General features: G+C 45.0%; 1 protein-coding gene across 2 annotated transcripts; it reads right to left on the bottom strand.

Moving 5' to 3' along the window:
* Positions 1 to 1,254: 1,254 nt before the first annotated feature.
* Positions 1,255 to 22,889, bottom strand: LOC147689679 (serum amyloid P-component-like). 2 transcript variants are annotated; one of them, XR_015299884.1, is made up of 4 exons: positions 22,834 to 22,889; positions 18,648 to 18,719; positions 1,975 to 2,899; positions 1,255 to 1,831 (listed from the first exon to the last, which is right to left on the bottom strand). XR_015299884.1 is itself a non-coding variant. In XM_086937150.1 (3 exons), the coding sequence occupies exons 2-3, from the start codon at positions 18,703 to 18,705 to the stop codon at positions 2,298 to 2,300; spliced, it is 660 nt and encodes a 219-aa protein (XP_086793276.1). In that variant the 5' UTR covers positions 18,706 to 18,719; positions 22,834 to 22,889; the 3' UTR covers positions 1,255 to 2,297. The 2 variants fall into 2 exon arrangements, 1 of the variants encoding a protein (XP_086793276.1); XM_086937150.1 differs by having other exon boundaries at positions 1,255 to 2,899.
* Between the last annotated feature and the right edge of the window lie 331 nt (positions 22,890 to 23,220).

The raw sequence follows: 23,220 nt of genomic DNA, 5'->3' as shown, positions 1-23,220 counted from the left end.
CCCTGGGCTAGGTAACTTCAGCATTTCTGTGCCCCAGCATAGCCTCACTATCCAAGGGTCCAGATCCACTGTTGTTTTCGACCTACCTTATTGGGTCCGCCCGAGAACACTAACTTTGCCTTCACTAGCTCCCATAGACTTTGTCCCGCATCCCGCGTGAGAGTGCGCACTCTACACCCCAGTCCCCTAGGCCTCCTACTAGTAATCTGAAGGTTCAGTAACGTAGTCCTAGCGCTTCCAAAGCCTATTAGTCCAGTACTTACCTGCTAGTAATTTCGCATTCCACTTTCATAGTATATGGTTTTTCGTGCCCCTCGGGCATTTGTGTAAATTGTGCAACTTGAAGTATTTTCATAAGAGTTTTGTTGTGTGCTTAGTACCCTGTCCTCATAAAGAGTACAGGGCTGTTGTGAGCTAAATAAATACACTGTTTATTTTCATAACACTTGTGTGGTGTCTTTTCACTTGGTGTTCAAGGGGTATATGTGATGGTATAACAGCTGGCTTAACACGCCCTCTAGAGTTTAGCCCGAAGTCTGCTCTTGTCCATGCTACTAGGATAGCTGGTCTATCGGTTGACTTACAACCAATCACCATAAGGTTTGTTTGGACTGATACATAGTGATCACTAGAATAGTGAACACTGAATATCAGGCCAACTTCTCACAGTGTCTAACTCTCACTCACTTTCACTGACATACACATGCTTACACATACAGACACACATGCTCAAATATAGACATGCTCTCACATAAACACAATCTCATCTGCAAGCATGCACACAACATACATTTAAAACCATTTTTTACTTACCTCGAATTCCACCAAAGGTCCAGTTCCAGCTCAGTGTGCTCCATTTTTTATTACACTTATAGTGAATAATATTGTAGTATTCATTATTAGTGGAGCTGCCACTGTGTTCCTTGCACTGATTTTGCCACCTCTGAGGCCAGGGGTCACAAAGGAAGTGCCAGGGGTTGCAAGGGGCAAGTCAGGGTTAGCAGCTGTGACCCCTGGTGACCCCTAAATGATGTCCATGTCACAAGGAGTGCCTGCCTTTATTTCAGTGCACTGTGATGTTCCTAAAAAAAATTAAGAATTCAAGAGAAACCTGCTGAAATAGTCAGATTTCATGTATTTTGGAATTAAATCATTCTAATTAATATGACACAAGTATGTTCACTACAAGTCGCAAAATGCAAGCGTCTTACATCTGGCCCTCTAATACCAGACATCATTGAATGGACACCCACGTTATAAGCTGTGCTCTCTTTATTAGCCTCTCCTGCAGAATCACACATATTCAGGTGACCATACAACGAGTTTCTGGTATACAGCAGTGTTTGACGGATTACCTGGAAGAATATATTTCCTTTTACATGTGGTAACACAAGCAAGCAGGTGTCATTATTTCAATTACTAAGCAGAGGCAGGGAGGAGACAGCAAGTGTGTCTTGGTGATGATCACACCTTAGGCTTGAAAACTCAGGGGATTATTTACAAGCCTCTTGCATCACGTTTGCGTCATTTTTAACATGGGAAAAGTGATGTACGGGTGGCGCAAGGGGCGTGAAAATCCCCCCCCCCCAGTTCGGGCCTGCACCCATACAACTTAAGGTCTGACATTTGAAAAATCTCAGCTGGGATCAAAACTGAAAGTTTGCCTCCAGGCAAGTCTAAAGTGAGATTGGGGTACAGGCGTGGTATGTGTCATGGTCTATGCCATAAGTCCAGGAAGGACCTCCCACTTCGGATGTACGGCTTTACGACGCGTACTTTTACAGCGCATGCTGTTACAACACGGTTTTTTCAACGCAAGTCGTTACCACGACTTGCGTTGGAGGGGGTGCGGACTTAGGAATTTTTTAATTTACTATTCCAACACCAGCCTACGTACAGTAGGGAAGGTGTTGGATAGTAAATAAAAAAATTCCTTGTCCTGCAGCGCCCTCCAGCGCAAGTCGTGGTAACGACTTGCATTGAAAAGACCGCGTTGTAACGGCACGGCGGTGTAACAGCCGCGTCGTAAAGGCTGTTCACCTCCCACTTCACCTCTGGACCTCTTCTTCTCTGCTGTAAGTCAGGAAAGGCCTCAAGACCTGGCTGTTTCAACTGAGCCCCCATCCCCACCCCCTGCAGCAGTGTCCTCAGTGCCTGGATACCCTCAGGGGTGATTAGCCATGCTTTACAAACCCTGAATCCCATGTAGTATGCCTGTACCCATGTTAGTTTGATGCACAGTACTCTGTGTTCGATTCCTGCTTCGTGTTGTTAGGTCTCCGGTTCTCCCAGACTTTCTACTGTACCGGTAACACTAGGACACGTCCCGTCGTTTCATAATGCAGGTGCCGCCAGTTGACGACATTGCCTGTCATATATGGGTTACTCATGTGGGCCTGATATATACCTGCAGGAGACAGAACAGAATCCCAAATGTGTACATCCCCAATTTCACCAATAAAAGACTGCCTAACGTTAAACAAATTTGTGAGATGATCCTTCTTCTGACCAAGGGTGATTTGAAGTGGCCCTTCAATGGTGTAGCCATGGCTCATAACTTTCCTAGCTAATTTGTCTGCATTGAGAAACACTTGGGTCACCCCTGTGTCAGAGTCCCAGGTGGCACATATGTGCTTCCTCACTGGTGCATGGCCCAAGGCTTTGAAGTGCAGCTCGTGGTCCCCCACAGAGACAGAATATGGGGCGTCGCCGTGATTCACAGAGAGCTGGATGATGGTGCCCTGAGTCGAGCTGTTCACAGAAAGGAGTCCGTGGTGGCACGTGAGCTCCGTGAATGCGCGGAGGCAGATGGTGAAGCTGTTCAAGGGAGTGGTCAATTTTGGCTCCAGAGTCACATAGTCCGATTCACTTGGGAAGAGGAATAACGAGCCACTTAAGTCTGAGGAGAAAGAAAAAAAGGTGTGAATTTATTTACATTAACAAAGGCAAAATGCCCAGCCCTTGTAGGAGGCCTAGAGCGCATAGAGATAACACAGCCAAGAGTTTGGACGCCATATTGTATGTGTGTAAAGCAATCCAACTTACAGAAATTACTCTACCCCCATAAGGGCAGGGTCAGCAACAAGGTACCCAGAGGAGAAAGTGCTGGGAAAAGCCTCCCTTTGGCTCAAAAACAGAATATCTCCATTGGCCCTTACCATTTGAAAGGACAAGGCAGGGCAACAATTCAAGGTTAAATCGGTCCCAATGTACCAAGAAATCACCCCTGCTGATTACCATTCACAGATACACAATAATAACACTTGATGAATGATTGTCCAGCCTGTGCTTTTTCGCTTGAAAAAGGAAAAACTGCATTTGTTACACACACTACTCAATAATATGGAGCAATTTGCAAGCTGATGGAAATACGTTTGGATAACATTGCATAATCATTCTTGTTCCTCCCACAAAGAGATTTAGACCAACAAATCACATGTCAAAAACATTCACTTGTATGCAGCTGCAATACTTGAGCATTAATTTGGGTGAGGGAAACATGACATTACTGGATGACCCATAAGATGTAGAGGTATGACTTCATACTTTACAGAATTGTTCTTTTCAGACAGGTTACACTGTACATTGGTTTGACCCTGGTGTCTTTAGACCCGGGGTGAAGTGGAGCAGCACTCTAAGACAGACTTCCCCATAGTGTATAATGGAGGGTACTTCAGACCAGACAGTAGGGCACACTGACTTTCCTTATCTGTGTACACCAACATTATAAGGCCTATCCCAGGTCAAAACCCAACCCTGCAGAGTCCCTTCTGCACTCGGCTACCTGTGCACAGATCTTGGGCTGAGCACGAAGGGTCTCCCACAAGCAGCCCCATATGTATGCACACGAGTGTGCATTTGTGTTCACATGTAACCAGCCAAGTACCTCTTACCCTTGCTGCTTTGCAGCAGCCCTTGCTTAAAAGGCAGACACTGGCGGTAAACACGCACAGTCCATTTTACCATGAGTTTCCCGTGTCTGAGTCACAGGCTATTAGGCTCTCCCACAGTAAAAGGCCAAAAACCAAGTGATCAAAAGCAAAAAATGTGGGCGGATTAGATGGATAGAACCACCTTCTCACAGAGAGTCAAAGGCAAGCTAAGCGTCGAAACAGTAGATGGTGTACCCCACCAGGTCTGAGGCCTTTAAGACTTATAAACGATCATTTGAGAACTACTGAACAATAAAAGCAAAGGTTTCGCATGAATGTTTGACCATATTTGAAATATATGAATTATCACCATTTTGTCCACATACAAGAGAATCATGACAATGTTTGTAAATAAAACTGTGGCCGTAGAACTCCAACATACTGTGCTGAATCATTCAAATGGAGGGGTGGGTTTAACTGAATGAGTGAGCAGGGTGTTTTGTTATTTGCCACCATTCGGTTGCTACAAAATGCCAAGATAAAGCAGAAGGATTGCAAAGAGTGTACAAGTTGAGGGTGGAAGGAGGAAGTCATGATGGGTGAGCAAATGGGCGCCATGGAAGCCGGAGGCGATTAAAGATTGGACATGTGGGAGAAGTTTCATGGGAAGAAGAAATAAATAAAAAAGGAGAGTGGGCATGCAGGATGAATGGAAATGAAAAGGCGAACAGTGGAAAAGAGGTAGAGCATGAGGGGGAGGGGTGGAGACAGAACAAGCACTGAAGCAGATGGGTGAATGGAAGTAGAGAAGGAGAGAGCAGAAGAAACATTAAACTATAAGACGGGGGGAGTCACAAAATGAGGAAGATTAAAAATTGGGACAGTGAGATGAGGGGCCACATGAGCCATCAAAGTAGAATTCCGGATGGTGGGGGATCATTAGGACAATGGAAGATACAAAAGTGAAAGTGGGAAGAGGGAAATACAACATTTAAGTAAGAGAAATGTATTTTATATAGGATATAGCACCCGTATGTTGCCTTTCCGCCACAAGTTATTAGAAATACTGCAAACAATAATTCAGAATCTATAGTAGGATTCAGAAAAGGCAGACACAGTCATTGTCATTTATAAATAGCTGATCACCTCCTCTAATGTGGCCTTGAAGCTGTATTCCACTCAGAGTCATCCAGTGGCATGCATGGGTGGAAGAGGAGGAGGTTGGTTCACATGCCATATATGTACTGCAGAGTGTGTTCTTTGATTGACTTCTGCAAAGATGCTTCGATTGTATTGCAAGCAGTGCAACAGATGCATGTGACTGTGATGCTGTGGAGAGCTGCTGGATAGCCAGGATTAGCACAGCACTGAGGGAGTGGTGTTGAGGCTAGTAGCACATAAATGTGGGATTAGGAGTTGGGCTATGTGTATGTGATGCATTTGAAGGTCAGGGATGTGCTCAAGTCATGGCACAGTGTGTGGAATCCAGCTAAGATTGATGGTGGCTTGTCAGGATTTGAGTAGTTGTTCCCAGGCTGGAGTCACATACCTGAGAATTGTGGAAAAGGGTCTATTGAATGTTGTGGGAGGATTGTTTGTGTGAGAGTCAGAGATATTTAAGGGAAGAATGCACTCTGATCAAGACACTGTGAGCAGTGCTCTGAGAAAAGGGGGCTGGTATCCAGATGCGTTCCCTTTGGTTAACAAGAGGTCAGATTTGGTCGACAAAGGCCTTTGACAGTGAGCGTCTTGGGTGTGTGGTAATAGCCATGCCTTCTCCCTGGTGTCCATTTGTTTGCAATGATCTTGTCGTAGATTCAGTGAGCATTGTGCACTGGGGTGAGGAAAAAGCACAGGTGGTTTCATCAGGAGAAGTCAACCATACACATCCTTTCTGCACTTTTCCCCACTTATTAATAAAAACGTTGATCCTACATGGTCTACCCATTAAACCCAGGTGGTCCCCATATCTAACTAATGTTTGTGACTCACATTTGTTTTATACATTATGCATTTGCACTTCCTCCTGTTTGCCTGGTGTGCATCTTCCCATATAACATTAGGGGTTTGCTCTATGCTCTTTGACAAAGTGCTGCCAGTTTTGAAGACCTTATTAACATATGCCTCCCATTTTTATGTTATGCAGATTTGTAGAGTACACTATCACCCAGAAGCCTTGTGGGACTACTTGAAAGCGAGGTCTTCAGCTTCTTGCAAAATTCAAGAAGTATAAAGGAGGCCCTTATGTGTAGCGAGTAGGTCTTTCCACACTTTAGAAGCAATGTGGGAGAAGCCTTGATCGCCGGATCTGGTTTTCCGTATGCATGGGATATGTGCAAGTAGTGGTCCGGACGAGCGGAGATGTCTGGAAGGTTTGTGAAAGCAGATGGATTTTTCAGGTATGCTGGGCCAGTGTTATATAGTGCCTTGAAAATGTGTGGGGGGAGTTTGAATTGTGTTTGTTTGTGAATTGGGAGCAAGTGGAGCTCCTCCAGGTGTGGTGTGATGTGTGTGCGGCCTGGGAGGTTAACAATAATTCTGGCAGCCGAGTTCTGATTGGTCTGCAGCCTTCTGGTGAGTTTTTTGTTGATCCTGGCATAGAGGCTGTTCCTGTGACCATAGCGTGCCTGATAATTTTCCGGGTGCTAATTGAGACCCATTTGAAAATCCTCCTCAGCATCTTCAGGGGTATGGAGGCGGTAATGGCATTGACTTGGGCTGTCATGTTGAGTTTGCTATTGATGATGATCCCGAGGTTCTTGGCGTAGTTGGTAGTTGGTTGGCTGTTCGAGCAATAGCGGACCCCTTCCCCCAAGCGCATTGAGACCCTGTCAGGTGAGTAGCACGCTATACAAATGTTATGATTGATTGATTGATTGATAGTGGTGGATGTTGGTCCTAGCTCTGTTGTCCACCAGGTCGAGTCCCAAGGTGATGTGTTCTTTCGATAGATCTCAATTTTGGTCTTGTTAGAAAGTTAGTCTTCATCCAGTGGGCAATTTCAGTCATGCAGGCATTGACTTTGATCTGGGTACTGTGTGCGTTGTCAGTGAGGGAGAGAATGAATTGCATGTCATCGATGTAGGGAGGATGTTGATGTTGTGAGAGCGGATGATGCTGGTTCGAGTGATCATGTATGCGTTGAAGAGGGTTGGGCACAGGGAGGAACCTTGTGGAACTCTGCAGATAAGGTCATAGGTGTCTGAGGAGTATGATGGCAGGCTGACTGACTGTGTCCTTGCAGTCAGGAAGGAGGAGATCCAATAACTAATCCATTGACTAATATAGACATCAACCAAAATGCACAAAGTCATATCCGCTCTTAAGCCAGGTTTACGAGCGCAAATGGCGGGATCTACGCCTGCCTACAATTACACAGTAGTAAACCTTAATTAAGGGGTGTGGATTGCGCATTACAAGGAACGGTTTGCTTTTTAAGCTTGTGAATACCCACAAACGTGCAAGTTTTTGAACATTTATAAACTCTTAGGTGGCCCTTTCCCACCCTGGAAACACCTGGAGTTCTAATCCAGAAAAGGTCAGGAGAAACTCACCTTGCAAGGGGAGAATGAAATGGATCACATCCAAACTTTGTGGAGTTCAAGGAAAAGGGGTTTCTGCAGGGAAAAATATTTTCCTGATTGAAAAACAAAAAAGAAACAAATGGGTGTGAGAAATTGGGTTACTGGTTGACTGGGGTATGAGCCTTGGTCAAGTAGCAACCACAATCCCTGTCAGGGTAAGGCACAACCAAACCCCAAATTAACCTGTGCTCAACCCCTGGTAGCATGGAACAGAGCAGCCAGGCTCAACTTAGAGGCAATGCTTAAAGTATTAGTGCAACACTTCAAGCAATAAACACAGTGTTAGAACTTAAGAGCTGAATGTAATAAATAAAACAAAACCAAATCGACAAAACTCCAATCAGTAGATCCGGAGTTATGAATTTATAAAGAATAAAGTCTAAAATAGCACCTAAAATGACAAAGCGACAACCGTGGCTATCTGGTCACGCTGGATCGGGTCAAATTCAAATGTTAGGGCCAACCACAATGGAGCACGGTCGGATACTGTCCTACATTAGTCCCGCTGCGGTTTTACCTTCTCAAGTTTTGTGCCAAGAGTCCTGTTCACATTGGCGTCTCGGGTGAGTGTTGCTGAAACTTCACAGTGGTGGTCTCCGTGAGCGAGTAATGCTACAATGGGAAGAGTTGGGATGACAAAGCTCCGAGCTGATTTGCAGTGTGAGGTCTCGGTGCGAACGGGCCTGTTCTCAGTCATGAAGAGCACAACCACTGGATTTCAGCGCACATGAGCCATACCAACTCCAGGACCTGAGAAGGCACCACTTGGGGTCAGGAACTCACTGCAGCTGGGACCAGGGGCTAGTTCAGGATGTTGGGGAGCCTTGTATGTCCCTGAGGCTCAGATCAGGAGACCAGCAGACTAGCCCTTGGAGTTACTCTGGTGTCCTAGGTTCAAGATGAAGTTGCAGGTCCAGTTCTTCTTCCCCAGGCAAGAAGGCAGCAGGCAGCAGTTCCTTTAGAGCAGCAGAGTAGCAGTCCTTGAAACAGCACATCAGCCTTTCTTCCTGGAATAGTATCCATAGGTGCAGAAGTGTACTGAAGAGCTGGTGTCTGAGGTCCAGTATTTATACACAATTGTGTCTTTGAAGTGGGGAGAAGCTTCCAGAGGCATGCCTTTGAAGTGCATGAATGCCTTTGAAGTGCATAGATGCCTTTTTTCCTGGCCCTGACTCTGACTATCTACAGGGGGTATACAGTCCTTTTTGTGGAGACAGGACACAGCCTTCATGTGTTAGCGAGGCTGGACCCAGCTCCTTCCACCCACCGTGCCAATAATTGCCTATCCATTCACACCTAAGCTCTCAATTTTGTGTGGCTGTCTGGGGGGAATACACTAAACCCAACTGTAAGAAATTGGGTTTCTGGGTGGCTGAATATACACCCTTTCCAAGAAGAAACCACAATCCTAGTCAGGATAAGTGAGATACACAGCAAAAAGTAACCTGTGTTCACCCTCTGGTAGCTTGGCACAGAGTAAGAAGGCTTAACTTAAGAGGTAATGTGTGAAGTATATGTGCAAAACATCAAACAGTAGCACAGTGAAAAAACCATAAAAGGACTAGACATCAGTTTCAAAAATAGATTATTATATTTTGAACAAAACAAGACCGCAATGACAAAAATCCAATAAGTAGAAGTCAAGATATGGATTTTCAAACATAAATTGTCAAAACAGCGCTTAGAAGCAAATAGGGCTCACAGGGTTCAAATAGATATGCTGGACCGGGAAAAAGACAAGAGTTCATGCAATCTGCAATGGAGTGCAGGCCGGCTACAGGACCCACTCAGGGTCCACTGAGCAAAAGTACCATAATCATTGCTGCAGCACGAAATGCAGGGTGCAGTCGAGCGATGCATAAGTGATCCCTACGCTGGTGAGATGTTGCGTCATAATTCTCCACGCAGCAGGGGTGATGCCTCGGTTCCATGGATGAAGCACTGATTGCAGAGTGCGGTGGTTCCAAGTGCGATGCACTAGGTTTGGTCCAGGATGTTTAGCGGCATTGCGTTGATCTTCTCCATGTGGTGGCAGCAATACATCAGTTATGAAGTGGTGGATACGGAGGGGATGTGGTGGTTTGGAGTGCGATGTGCCAGGACTGGACTCTGCAGCAGCAGTTATACATTGATTCCAATCTCGCAGCAGGCAATGCTTCGGTTCCAATTGGTGCAGCTGTCTTGATGCACAGGTTCTGGCAGATGCCGCATTTTAAACTCACTTTCAAGGGCCCTGGAGTTGATTGGCATCACTTGGCAGGGCAAGACTTGTAACATACAAAATCCCGGTGCTGTGTAGAAGAAAAGAGGTGAAGTCTTTGATATCTCTGAGACTTCAGAAACAGGATGCATGCCAACAAGCCTGTGGAGATTACTAAGGTTCTGGGATGGAAAGAAGCAGGCCCAGTCCTTCTCACTCCCAAGCAAGCAGCAGCGGGTAGCAGGCTGACACAGGAAAGAAGTTCAACAAAGGGGCAGTCCCTCCTACAGCACAGTAGTCCTTCTTCCTGGCAGAATGTCCTCAGTTCCAGCAGTGGTCTGAGTTGGTGGGGTCAGAGACCTAGTACTTATACCCAGTTAGGCCTTTGAAGTAGGGAGGCTTGTTATGTTATATCATTTATGTTTAATAACAAATAACCAGGGGGCATCTCAGTGCTGTTATGGAAACAAGTATCAATGGTGGGGGAAAGGATTCAGAATAGATGAGATTTGAGTAGTTTTCTGAATTTACAATAGTTCGGACAAGAGCGAACATGAAGTGGAAGCTTATTCCAGTAGTAGGGAGCGAGGTAAGAAAAAGCCTTTCCTCCACTGCGAGTTAGGCTTCAACGCGATGCTTTGAAGTGCACAAGACCCAGCCTTTCCTGCCCTGGCTCCAGACTCACTCCAGGAGGGTATGCAATCCTTTGTGTGGAGACAGGACACAGCCTTTTCAGGTGTAAAGTGTCATCACCTCCTCCCATCCTGCACATGGTGACCCATCAACATGCAGATGGTTACTCAGACACACCTACCCTTCCTTTGTGTGTGGCTGTCAAGAGGGAATGCAAGAAGCCAGCTGTTACCCACCCCAGACATGTGTTTCAGAGACAAGCAGAAGGCACCAAATGGTTTAAGTAGGAACATTTCAACTTTATAAAAGTGTCATTTTCAGAACTGCAATTTAAAAATAAACTTTACCATCAGTTCTGTTTTTAAATTGTGCCTACAGAGATACTAAATGTGGGGGGTCTCATCTCTTCCCAATTGGAAATTACATCTATAAAATATAATAAAGCAATCCCAATGATATCCTATGAGAGAGATAAGCCTTGAGGTGGTGAAAAAACGAATTTAAGAGTATTTAACTTCCAGGACATGTAAAACTTAAAAGTACAAGTCCTACTTTTTAATACATTACCCCCTGCCCATGGCCTGTCCAGGGCCTACTTTAGGGGGGTCCTATATGTAATAAAAAGGAATGTTTAGGCCTTGTAAGTAGGTTAACTTGCCAGGTGAACATGGCAGTTTAAAACTGCACACACAGGCTCTGCAGTGTCAAGCCTGAGACATGTTTAAAGTGCTACGTAATTGTGTGGCACAATCAGTGCTACAGGCCCATTAGTAGCATTTAATTTACAGGCCCTGGACACATATAGTGCACTTTAATACAGATTTGTAAGTAAATTAAATATGCCTATTGTGGATAAGCCAATGTTACCACATTTTAAAGAGAGAGCACAAGCACTTTAGCACTGTTTACCAGTGAAAAAGTGCACAGAGTCCTAAAGCCAAAAATAAAAGGTCAGAAAAAGAGGAGAAGGAAGGCAAAACGTTTGGGGTAACCCTGCAAAAAGGGCCATTTCCAACCCCAACTGTCAGCTACATCCAGTTATGTGAACAGATACAGGCTGCAGGCACCAAAAAAGTAATGAAAATGCCAACTTTCTAAAAGTGGCTTTTTCAGAAATGCAATCAGTGCTGCAGGCCCAAAGGTAGCACTTATTTAACAGGCCCTGAGCATAATTTAGTAACACACATTGAAAGAGGAAAATGCCTTGAAGGATTGTTTTTGTGCAGAAAGAATATATAGTTTATTTTATCAAGCTTAACCACCTTACTTGGTCAAAGTTTTCCCACTAACTCTTATTGAATAACCAAAGGCATTAAGCATCAGCAATAGACTTTCATTAAGGCAAAAGCCGACCTTGACTAGAAACAAGTATGTGTATTCCAAAGTTATGTGTCAGATTTTCAACAAACCCTTTTGATATTTATTTTTATAGTTTTATAAATATATTTGTTTTGTCTTTAAATTCTTTTTCTCCTACCTGTTTGGATGAGGATTTTTTGATTATGGTAAAAAAAAGTCTATTAAAGACATAAAGGGGAGTTTTTTTCATTCCATTTTCTTTTCTACTTAGCAACACCAAACGTCTTACCTCTAAAACAACAAACTATAACTTCTTTGAACACAGACTTGTATAACTACAAACCCCATCCAATCACTTCTCTTTTAGTACTGTCCTTAGCATCACTTGCTCCCTAGAATCCCTAATTTCTTTGAGGTACCTCAATACAAAGTCCAACATTAACATCCTACTACATATCATCCTCGTCCACCTGGCCTCTAACTTTTTTTCTTTAGCCGTAATGCAATGCCCTACACAAAAACTCCATTAACCCCTGGGTTTGCATTCAGATACAAGAACAAGTCCATCATAGCTAAATACATTTCCAAGCAGTGTCCCCATTATATCATACCTTTTTCCTTTTCATCAGGCTGAATGTGTACTATCACCATATTTTCTGAGAGATGGGATAATACTCACCTTCTTGTCTTAGTGAAACATAGACTTCCTTGAAGATAACTGAGAAAATCAGAATTCTAAAGCAAGACACTCATGATATGTTATCATTTGGTGGATGCAGGGCATATGCCCCAAAAAATGTATACCCTGCCTGCCAACGTGAAGTTCTTCCACCCCAGAAAAACCAAAGGGGATGATGGACGGAGCGTTGACAATACAAACACTCACCCCCAGTCAACTGATCTGGGTTTAATCCATCACCGTTCTTTAGCTCACTCCGCCACTCCAGTTCAGACATGGCCATATGCAAATCAGTCTGACCCTGTGCCTCATGGGAACAGTCCAGCCCGAACTGCCAAGCCATGTCTTCCCTGGACCGGAATCAAGCATCCTAGGACCGGTTTCTGGCATTACAGCTATCTTCAGCCGGGCTTGCTTGAATCCAGTGGCAAAGTGAGCAAGGGACTCACATCTGAGCATACCCTGCCAACTTAGGGCGAACAAAGAAAAAGGAAAACCAAAGGGGATGATGGACGGAGAGTTAACAATACAAACACTCACCCCCAGTCAACTGATCTGGGTTTAATCCATCACCGTTCTTTGGTTTTTCTTCGTTCTTCCACCCCATTCAGATACACCAGTGGGGGAACCTAATCTTATACTGATGTTGAAAACCCTTTCCCTGGGGGCCTATCTGTCAAGTCACAGTGACTGTCCCACAACTCCTACCTATGACTGGACAACCATCACCAGATTTAGCTCCATAGAAACAACTTTTCAACTGGTCCTTGGAAAGGAAATAAACTAATGAACTTATGTGCCTGGAGAAAACTCCTTGCACTTTAGCACCGTTTTTTAGTTTTTCAATAACAAACTCAGATTGTGTTTTTTAATTAAAAACATAAATGTTTGCTGGGCAGTTGAAACAAACATTGCCCCCACTCACCAAAATAGTCTTTCTTCGGTGCAGCCACCTTGCTGGCAGCTGTACTGAAGGCTCAGAGATACCCACCAGCAGGAGGGGATCTCGAAATGGGTGGGTGGTCCTCCACCAGAAAAGTAGAGCCCATGGTCTCCTCAGTCTTGGCAGTCCGGAGGATCACCTACCAATCTATAAATTACCCACTCTGACTCTTACTATGCTGGGATACAGCTTCCTCAACACTTCGGAAGTATTCTTGTCCAGTCAAAACCATCTTCTCTCACTGGTTGGGGCACCAAAACTAGACACAGTCAATCACTCCAGCCTTTTGCATAATCCAGTTCAGCCATCTAGCCAAAGTGGGGCAAACTACAGCTGGCTGTGAGTGTGTCATAGTTATCAGGAGCTGTCTCACTCCCTTAGGCCTCAGGCCTTTTCTCCTCTTTTCATGATGTTTCAAAGACCTGACCACAAACAACTCTGGAACCAGCTACAGTAGCCAACCTAAAGGAACTGCTATGATCCTAAAGGCTTTCCACATCACAGCAACATCTGTCACCCATTTCTGTCCCCGTCAACAGTACTGGCTGTCTTCTGGTGAAACATTTATTTCTTGGTACTGGAACTAGGTCTATGATTCTTACAGGATCCACACATCACACTGTGGTCCACATATGATCAAGCCTTTGCAGTGTTGCAAGAGGGGCACTGCCCATCATGGACATGACTCCTACAAAAACCACACATGGACAGTCCTTCTAACCTTCATACGTTTGATTTTCCTATTTGATACACAGAGAGTAGACTCCACTACTTCCACTGACAATGTGTGCTGGAATGGCGTCAATCAATTGCGGATAGAAAGGGAATTATTCAGGCCAGTTAAGGACAATATCCTCCCAACAGACCCTGTCCCATTGCAATTACAACCCCTCGGTTGTGGCTTACATAGATTCAGTTTTGAGTTGTGTAGTCCAGTTTATTACTAAGTTGCACCAGTGTTCAGTCTGCTTGTCACCAGTCTAAAACAGGCATGAAGACCTGAGAAGAGGAATGCAGCTAGCAGTAAGTCCTTTCAATGGTATTGTAGGTACACATCCACCTAACAGCACCATCCTCTTTGAGTGCTTCTTCCACCTTCACTCTTCACCACATGTGCCATTGCACTTCACTCCTCATCTGAGCTCCACCATGCATCACCATATTCTACTTCACCATGCACTGAGGATGCTGAGAAACTTCAGTCTGTTCCGGCAGATATTACTTGCACCAGTATGCTGTCAACCATAGAGCCTTTGCGCATGCACTGGGGGGAGTCATTCCCTATCAGTACACATGCGCTGTCTATCCCTATTTTACCGCATGCGCACTCCAGTAGAATTTGTGAGGAAACCCGGAAAGGGTCTACGCCCACACCTGACCTCATTACTTAATTAATACCGCGTCCTGCCGCCACTCTTTTACTACTGGCAGGCGCAAGGAGGGGGTAGGTGTGAATGCGGCAGCACCCCGGTAAAATTGTAAGTACATTATCTTTGGAGGGCTTTGGACATCGCAATGGTTTGCTTAGTGTGGTTTTTGCCTGACTTTAGTTCCTTCAATTTTTCATCAACTTCATTTGTTTCTACAGCCCGGTAATGTGTGGGCGGTGCTTGCTCTCGCCAGTGGAGGTTTCTTCGTAATAGTGCGAGGTAAGCATTTTGCAAGTATCGACTACCTCATGGCACCTATAAGAGGTGGAACAATACATGAACTCATTTACCGACTGTTAAGACTTTATGGGAATAATTTCTATTTGTGAAAGATATAGAGGGTTACAAGTGGTACCATAGACATAATGACTCATTGGCACGGTGTATATGGAATACTGCACAGTGCCAGGGTCCCATTGAATATACTCATATGCCTCTTGAGCCTGTTTCTTTGCTCACTCCTTATACAATTGATGTGCATACAGTTGGATGAGGCATCAAGTTGTTACGGATGCTTTTCTTTATTCTTTGTTCTTTTCCCTAGGTTCCCATCCGGAGCGTTTTTTTCATCATGCAGCTGTAGCCATATCATAGGTATACAGGTTCCTGCCCCGCCCAGAATTATTTAGAGGGTTTAGTAATACACTTTTTTTCACGTGCACTTTATATATCATCATTGCTCTGGTCCTGAAGAAGCGCCAACGACCCCTATGGCGATACAGGCGCGAAACATGTGGACCTATGGCCTTTTGAAACCCGGGCATAGTGTGCCTCCGGGGCTAGATTGTGGTCAAGTAGTTTATCTATCAAGGGTTTACAATCTTTACATTCGCTGCGTGTTTACCCTTTATTAAAAAACCCTTTTTTCACTTTGCACGCACTTTTATCACCCTCCCTGTGCCCACACCCTACACACCCGCATGCACCATCCGGCAGTCCTTAAAAAGATCTCCGATAAAGAGACCCTTCGGGGGACCCATAGGGAATTGCAGCGCCGGGCCTACGAGGAGCAACCGCTCGATGATGAAGCATGACACCTTTTGGGGTGTGTGAGGGCAACAGAGGACAACAAGTGTTTTTCCCACTGTACCAGCGGGCTCTATTTACCTAGGGATCTCTTGAACTTCCCCTTTTACTTTTTTCACCTTCCTATTTCCATTGCACGGTTGACTATTTGCACCCTCAGGCGTGGTGACTTTTTGCACCTTGCCAATAGGAACTGTGTTCCCTTGTGAAAACAAACACCGGCAGATATTAAGCCATCATTGAAACCAGATGTTCCAAGCAAAGAGACAACATGTATTTGCTATTTCTGATAGCACCCTGCCCCTAGTGCAACCTAGGTGGTTGACAGATTACATTACTGAAACATTGTACATATTGGGCAGTGAACAAAATTGACTACTGCTCCTGCCTGAAGCTCCAAGTAGTTCATGAGCATATCCAACTCCTGTCATGGCCACCTCCTACTTTTTGAAATTGCTTTGCAATCGGCTCAGTAGCCTGAGCCACTGGCTTCTGACTCTGTCACCAGGTCTGCCCCTACTCTGAATATATCAGAACTTTTCCAATGGGCCCTTGTGTGGTAATCATCCCCTGAGCTCCCTCTTGGCCTCCATTAACCGTAGATTATACACACAAAAGGCTAACCCTCTACCCCAAGGTCCCGTCTTCATTATCTGAAAGGCTCTGTAGTGTGGTAGCCCTAGGAATATTGCTTGAATTAAGGATGACAGAAGGATGACAGAAGGCCTCGCATCTCCCCAGTGGCGGCTCCTCCGCTAAGCCCCACTGCTTTTAGGCAGTGTATCTAAAGGAAAAATTAAATGATAAGAACTGAATGTTATTATCATTTTATGTGTTCCTGCTGCTTTGCAGCTGGGGTGGGTTGGGCTGCTTTGCTCTCAGACTGGGCAGGGGGGAGCGGTTTTCCCACTGCAAAGGCGCATGAATGCCTCTCGGGCCGGCCAAACATTCATGCGCACTTTGCATGTTATCCACGCAGGCTGCATTCCAGTCTGCATGGAGTACATGCCCAGGCCCCTATTCCCTGGCTGAGTGCTGAACCACGGCGCTCAGACCAATTAAAATACTGGCTTGCAGCATTGTGATTGGTCAGGGGAGCTTGAGTGCTTCCAGGTCCTGCTTCCGGCCGAGTCATGATGCTGATGTGAGACTGGGGCGATGCGGCGGTGATAAGGTACGTTTTATTATTTTATTTTATTGCATCCCCTGCTCTCCCCCGATCCGTGCTGACCGCCACTGCATCTCCCTCTTGATTGCTTAAACCTTCCTTGATGAATTCCTCACTGTCACGTCCTTTGAGACCAGTGAGGTATTGACTGCCGCTAACTGCCAGGGGTTGTAGTCATGGTGGACCCATTCAAAAAAGGACGCACAGTCCTCACCCACCCAAAGGTGACATACTTTATCATAAGGGCCACTCTTCACGTTCATGGACACTACCTTGATGTCAGTCGTGAGATTGTGGTGCGAGTTGTGTGTCATCTTTCGTTCTGTGTAAACTGGCGGTTTGCCTGGTTATCTTTTGATCGTCTACTTGTCTTAGTTCTGTGCTTAGAGTTCCAGTGTGCACTCTCTAGAGATAGGTGTAGAAAGATAGGAAAATAGAAAAAGGTAGTATCAGCCCATATGTGTTGTCCCCGCACCCCCCCCCCTTGCCTCCCTCTCCTCCCTCCCCCCTCCCCCCCTTACTTGCATAGTGGGTGTGCGCCAACAAAGTTCCTTTGCTCTGCATCTTCCTGAGGTAGGTTGCTGATTCCTTAATCCTTCAGCGATCCGCGATCGTCCGTTCCTAAGTCTCTGTCAGTTAGCTCCCATGTATATCCTCCGCACCATGTAAATATAATTTTCAATAAGAAATTACTGAAATAAGGGCCACTCTTCATTTGTAGTGTGATGGTATGTGTGGGCACCAAAAACCTCCACTCTGCACCCCTCGCCCTAGCTCAGATATCAGGTATCCACCGGAGCCGCTCCGGGGGACGCTCCTTCTCCCACCTCGCCACCCAAGCCTGGAATTTCCTCCACCTCTGCACTCCACCCTCGCTGAACCTCTTCAAGAAGGGACTCAAGACCTGGCTCTCCAACTGATACCTGGAGTACAACGCCTGGATACCCCCTGGGGTGATTAGCCGCGCTACACAAATATATCAAGACTTGACCTTATGGTAAGGGGGTTCTTACAGGTTCATCTCTATGACCTATTGGTTAGTATGTTGAGGCTTCTGTAAAAGGGTTCCCTTATATCAAGTAACAGAACATAAAAATGAGTAGTAGGAACTAAAATTACTTAGCATCTTGAAACAATTTAGTTTGTGGAGTGTGCTAAACATTCGAGTAACTATTTACCACTATGTATTTTTTTTAAATACCATGCAGTGCAGGGTAGCTTTACTTTTTGTACCGCCCTGTATTGGTTGCAGATGGATTCATCTATACAAAAAAATTGAAAAGGCACGAGATTGTTCAATTTTGCTAAGAATTTCTTGAAGAGCTCTACTGTCACTCAAACACCACTCCTTGTTGGTGGAGTATCGGGTATCTATTAATATCAGATTGCGGTAAAATGGATGCGTTGGAGTCTAGCGGCTAGGAGCACATTAGTAGAACATTATGTTGTACTGTTGTATATTTTAGATATTTACTGTTTGAGATGATGAGATAACTTTCTGACAATTGCCCAATCTATTTCACCTGTTGCGAAATTGGACCCATGACTGGATCTGGACCCATAACTGGATCATAACTAGGAAATAATAAAATCAAAACACATATGTCCAGATTACAAGGCCTAGGCCACTTGACCAAATGCCTTTCCAGTCTTTGGGCTGCTCTAAATTAGCTACGCCATATTTCAAATGACCTAAGAAACAAAGTTTTATGTTCCCACCAAATCACCCCCTGACCACTCACTCTCACATGGAACAGTCGCAGAGGTGGTTGCATTGAATCATGCATTGATGGCATGCATTATTACCACGTACCTGAGGCCTGGGTAGCAGCTCCCAGAATACTGACAATGAGGAGAAAGCTGAGCTCCATGGTCCCTTTCGTATCTACAACACAGAGCACATAAGTAATGGTTAAAGGTCCTTCTTCAGGTGCATTACAGTAAGGCATCTGCTGGCAGAATGATTTTTTCACATATTCTAAAGGAATGCTATTTGTAAACTTAATTTATTTGATCTCCATTGGCCACATTGTCTGCATTCTTATAGGTTTGGAGGCTTGAAATAGTCTGAACTGTCACACTTGTAGGAGTGTGATTGTTAGTTGTGTTGTTACTATCTTTGGCCGCGCTGGCAGGGGCAACGTGTGGTACAAGCTACAGTGGCCTTTGATGAGAACCCTGGCGCTTATGTTTTAACAAATTAAGCACTGGTATGCTGGACACAGTGTTAACGAAAAGTGTCTCAGTACAGCTGTGGCTTTGCCTCTAGGTGAGCAGACGATAGAAACACTGCTCTCCCTTACTGCTGTGGTACCCCTGGCCCGCTGATGGAGAACATGAGGCCACCCGCTCTGGCCGTGTGCTTTTTCCAGCTCTGAGGTCTTGGGGCACGCGTTCCCTCAGTAAAATGAGAGTGAAACCAGCACATCACGCAGGGGACGAGGAGGGACTTTTTCAGCTGCCCAATGGGAGAAAACGCCTGACCTGTGTCACTGAACCCGAAATCCATTTACTTTTCAACAGGTTACTGCATCCACCCCTCACTGAGGGTTATGGGGCAGGAGAGAGTTAGGCAGCGGGTTGAGGTTGCCGTGGTGAGGAGGCTGAGCCTGGACCCAGGTGGGGAGGGCACACTAGAAAGACAGGTTGCTGGCACCTACAGAATCCTTCCCGAGTGGGGCATTGATGTTTTGTGGCTTATTTGAAAGAAATAATGGCATCCCAATTTTAAATTAACTAGTGCTCACTGCTGAAATTTGGACTAATTTAGAAGGGCATCTCGATTAGAAAGGATACGAAGTTTTAGGGGAATCCTCTTTAGAAAATCAAAGCCTTGCCAGCTTTGCGCCACGATGGTCAAACCTGAGACACCAAATTGGAATTGAAGTTCAGTTGAATGAGACACGGATAAAGACCTTCAGGGGTGGTCAGAGGATTTGTTTTAAAACTACAGACTGGGGGTCTATTTACTAAGATTTAAAGCTGTGTTTGCATCACAAAAGCGATGTAAAATGATGCTAGATCTTTTTTTTACTAATTTACTTTCCTGTGCTAAACTTATTTAACGCTGGAAAAAAGTAGCGCAAAGCTGCGCATAGCCCTGCTTTACATTAATTAACGCCAAGGGGGCAGCATACTATGGGTGGTGCATGGGCGTTTCCATGCAACCACCCAAGGTTTCTGACACCCAAGGTTTCTAATTCCTATTTATTTAAAAAGTAGACAGGGTTTAGCGTGAGAAAGTAGCACCCATTTCAAATAGACGCTATGAAGTAGAAAGGCTTTCACTTCTCCTTTCTTTTCCGACTTGGCATGTGTGCTGCACTGTACGGCACACATGCAAAGTGGGCAAAGGTTTCAAGTTAGTCTAAGCATGGTATTTTGAACCCCTTCCAGTACAAAACCTATGCTGGACTCACGGAGACACCCTTGCACTATAGTGCAAAGGTGTCTCTGTGCCACCAAGCAGCATATCTCTGTGCCGGCGCTAGGGAGAGAGGAGGAGAGTGCATTATTTCTGTAAATATAGCACTTTCCTGCTCTCTCCTCACGCAGTGCAGAGCAGCATTTGCAGCTGCTGCACTGCGTGAGAAACTAGTAAATCTGCCCCTGGGTGTCAGGGTTTGGCAGCTTTGCTTGAAAGAACATAAGTTCCTGCAAACTGGAAAGGCACTGGGATTTTTCTTAACAAAATAAATTTTACTGAATACCTGAATGTTTTGCAATCAAGCACTGACTCAGCAAGTTAATCAGCATTGTCTCTTTAGTGCATTAGCAAAAGTATGCACTTTGTGAAATGTTTTGTAAATTGAATCATAAAATGCTGTCGCAGACCACCGCTCCTCCCAGAGACAAGCATGTTTCTATTGCATTAGTGAAAGTTGTACAAAGCATTAGTCCCCAACCACTTTATGCAAAATAACCTTTGGCTTGGGCCTCAAAAACATATTCACAGGAATACGGCACACCCTTGTGTTTTCCCTTGATACAAGGGTGTCTATGTTGCAGGGATGAGAGTTTATGTGTAGGAAGGGACACCTTCCTGCAAAAAAAACATTCATTAAAGGTGTTTTGCTGCTTCTATGTGGGCTGCAGAATGCAGCACACATAGACAGAGCTAAAAGGAGGAGAAATTAAAGGATTTCTCCTTGTTGTGCCATCTAACCCCTGCTTTTCAGTGGCGTTAGTATTTGGCGCTGCCTCAGATTTACATATCTTTGTAAATCTAGGGCAGCCTCAAAAAGCCATGGGTGTTGCGGTGGAATGCCCACGGCAACACCCACGCGCCTTTTCGCAGATATCTGCGTGGAAGGGTATCATATTTACAAAGCGGTGCTAAGCCAGGAGGTGTGGCTTAACGCCGCTTTGTAAAAATGGAGTAAGGCATTGCGGCCCAGGAGCATTCTAAAATGTGATGCCTCAGTGGTGTAATGCCCTTGTAAATGTGCCCCAAAGTTGGGCAAGTTTCCAATTTTCAAAAGAGGATTGCTCTAAAACTTCGCCTCCTTTCTAATAAAGGTGCCTGTCTAAATTATCCAAATGTGGAGCAGTAACCAATAATTTATTTTAAATTGGGATGCCATTATTTCTTTAAAATAACCCACAGAACAGTAATACCCCACTCGGGAAGGATTCTGTAGGAGCCCTCCCAAGCTGGGTCCAGGATCAGCCCTCGTCACCGCAGCAACCTCAAACCGCTGCTGAACTCTCCCCTGCCCCTGAACCCCCAGTGAGGGGTGGATGCAGTAAACCGTTTGAAAGTAAATGGATTTCGTGTTCAGTGACACAGGTCAGGCGTTTTCTCCCAGTGGGCAGCTGAAAAAGTCTCTGCACACCCTAACAAGGTGTGCTGGTTTGGTTTCACTCCTCAATTAAAATGAGAGGCCATCATTTCTTTCAAATAAACCACAGAACATTAAAGACACACCAACGAGAGAGAGAGAGAGAGAGAGACAGAGAGAGAGAACGAGAGAGAGAGAGAGAGAGAGAGAGAGAGAGAGAGAGAGGCTGTGTCTGTTTTATGAAGACTTTTAAGACGACAATAGAGGGACATTGGAATAAAAGTTGCTAAATCGTTTTAGTGTAGAACAGTTAACCTCAGCATTCATGCAAGTGCAAACTAACAGGGGCCTTCTTATCCTGATGCCGGCTGGGCAAGGTTTGCCAATTGTGGGACATTGTGGTCACACATTCGAAAATAGAAGTGTTTGTGGTGTTATTTGCTATCAGGTGGGTGCAATAAAAACGCTGCTGAAAGTTGGTGACACAATTTGTGACAATGTGCACAAAGCCACGTGGGATGATGACCCATCAGCGTGGGGGATACAAAAGAAAGCGTTTTTTTAATAGCTGTTTGTTCAAGTCTGGGCATTTGTAAAGGGTTTATGCTCTTTTTTATTTTAAACTCAACCTAATTAATTAAATGAGTACATAACGTTTGACATCATTTTCTAAAAGCTTTGTAGGTTCCTGAGTATAAATGATTAAAAATGCCTGAAGTTTCAGGAAGCGTACTGAATTGTTTGTTTTCAAAACATTTGCTCTTCTGCTAATAAGTTGCTCCTGCATCCTCAGCCGTTGTGACATGTATTTTCTAATGCACTCCTGAGCCCGCAGCCGCCTGTCCTCCCTACCGGCTGCTCTCTGTCAACAAAGATGCCACTTCTTAGAAGGCTGTCAGAAAATATTTGGCCTCAGGCGGCTACAAAAATAGGCATTTCCACAAATGTCCGGTAGAAGGCGTCCGAAGCCTAACTTTCATCAGAGCCGCACAAATAACCTGTACCGGTGCAAGGCGTTGTTTTTGCGCTGCTCAGATGGTGAAAATGCTATTTCTGAACTAGTCGAGGGGTGCAACTGATTGTACAAAATAGAACCAGTGTGATCTATTGAACTGGGTCCCTGTTGCTTATTAATTTGCCCAATGGCCACAATTCAATTTAACTTTCCTAGTAAGGAATTTATGATATCTCATGCATGCATGTAATCTGAAAACTTACATTTCAGACGCGCCTCGAAGCTCTTTCTTCAGCAGCAGCTCCCAGTGTCAGAGTGTGCCCCGCACACCGGGGAGTTCAGCTTTATAGCCCCCTGGGAGAGTGGCATGGAAGGTACGAAGGGGTATTCGAGGTGAAGTGGTGCTCGGTCCAATTCACGTGTTAAGGACGGGGAACATTTTAGGGAGGCTCTGGGAGATAAGAAGAACGAAGTAAACAGAGCCATTTGTCTTGTTCTTAGTTGATTATACTGGCAACCTAAAATAACATTTCACAGAAGCCTAGAATATCTTTGGCTGGCCTGGGATGTGGCGCATCACCAGAGATGCATGTTTCGGTGAGCGCAGCAGGCAGTAAAGAGAACAACATAGTATAGGTTCTGGGGACGAG

Source organism: Lissotriton vulgaris, chromosome 9, assembly GCF_964263255.1.
Source record: "Lissotriton vulgaris chromosome 9, aLisVul1.2, whole genome shotgun sequence".
NCBI classification, from domain to species: Eukaryota; Metazoa; Chordata; class Amphibia; order Caudata; family Salamandridae; genus Lissotriton; species Lissotriton vulgaris.
This window is presented reverse-complemented; position numbering and strand designations above follow the sequence as displayed.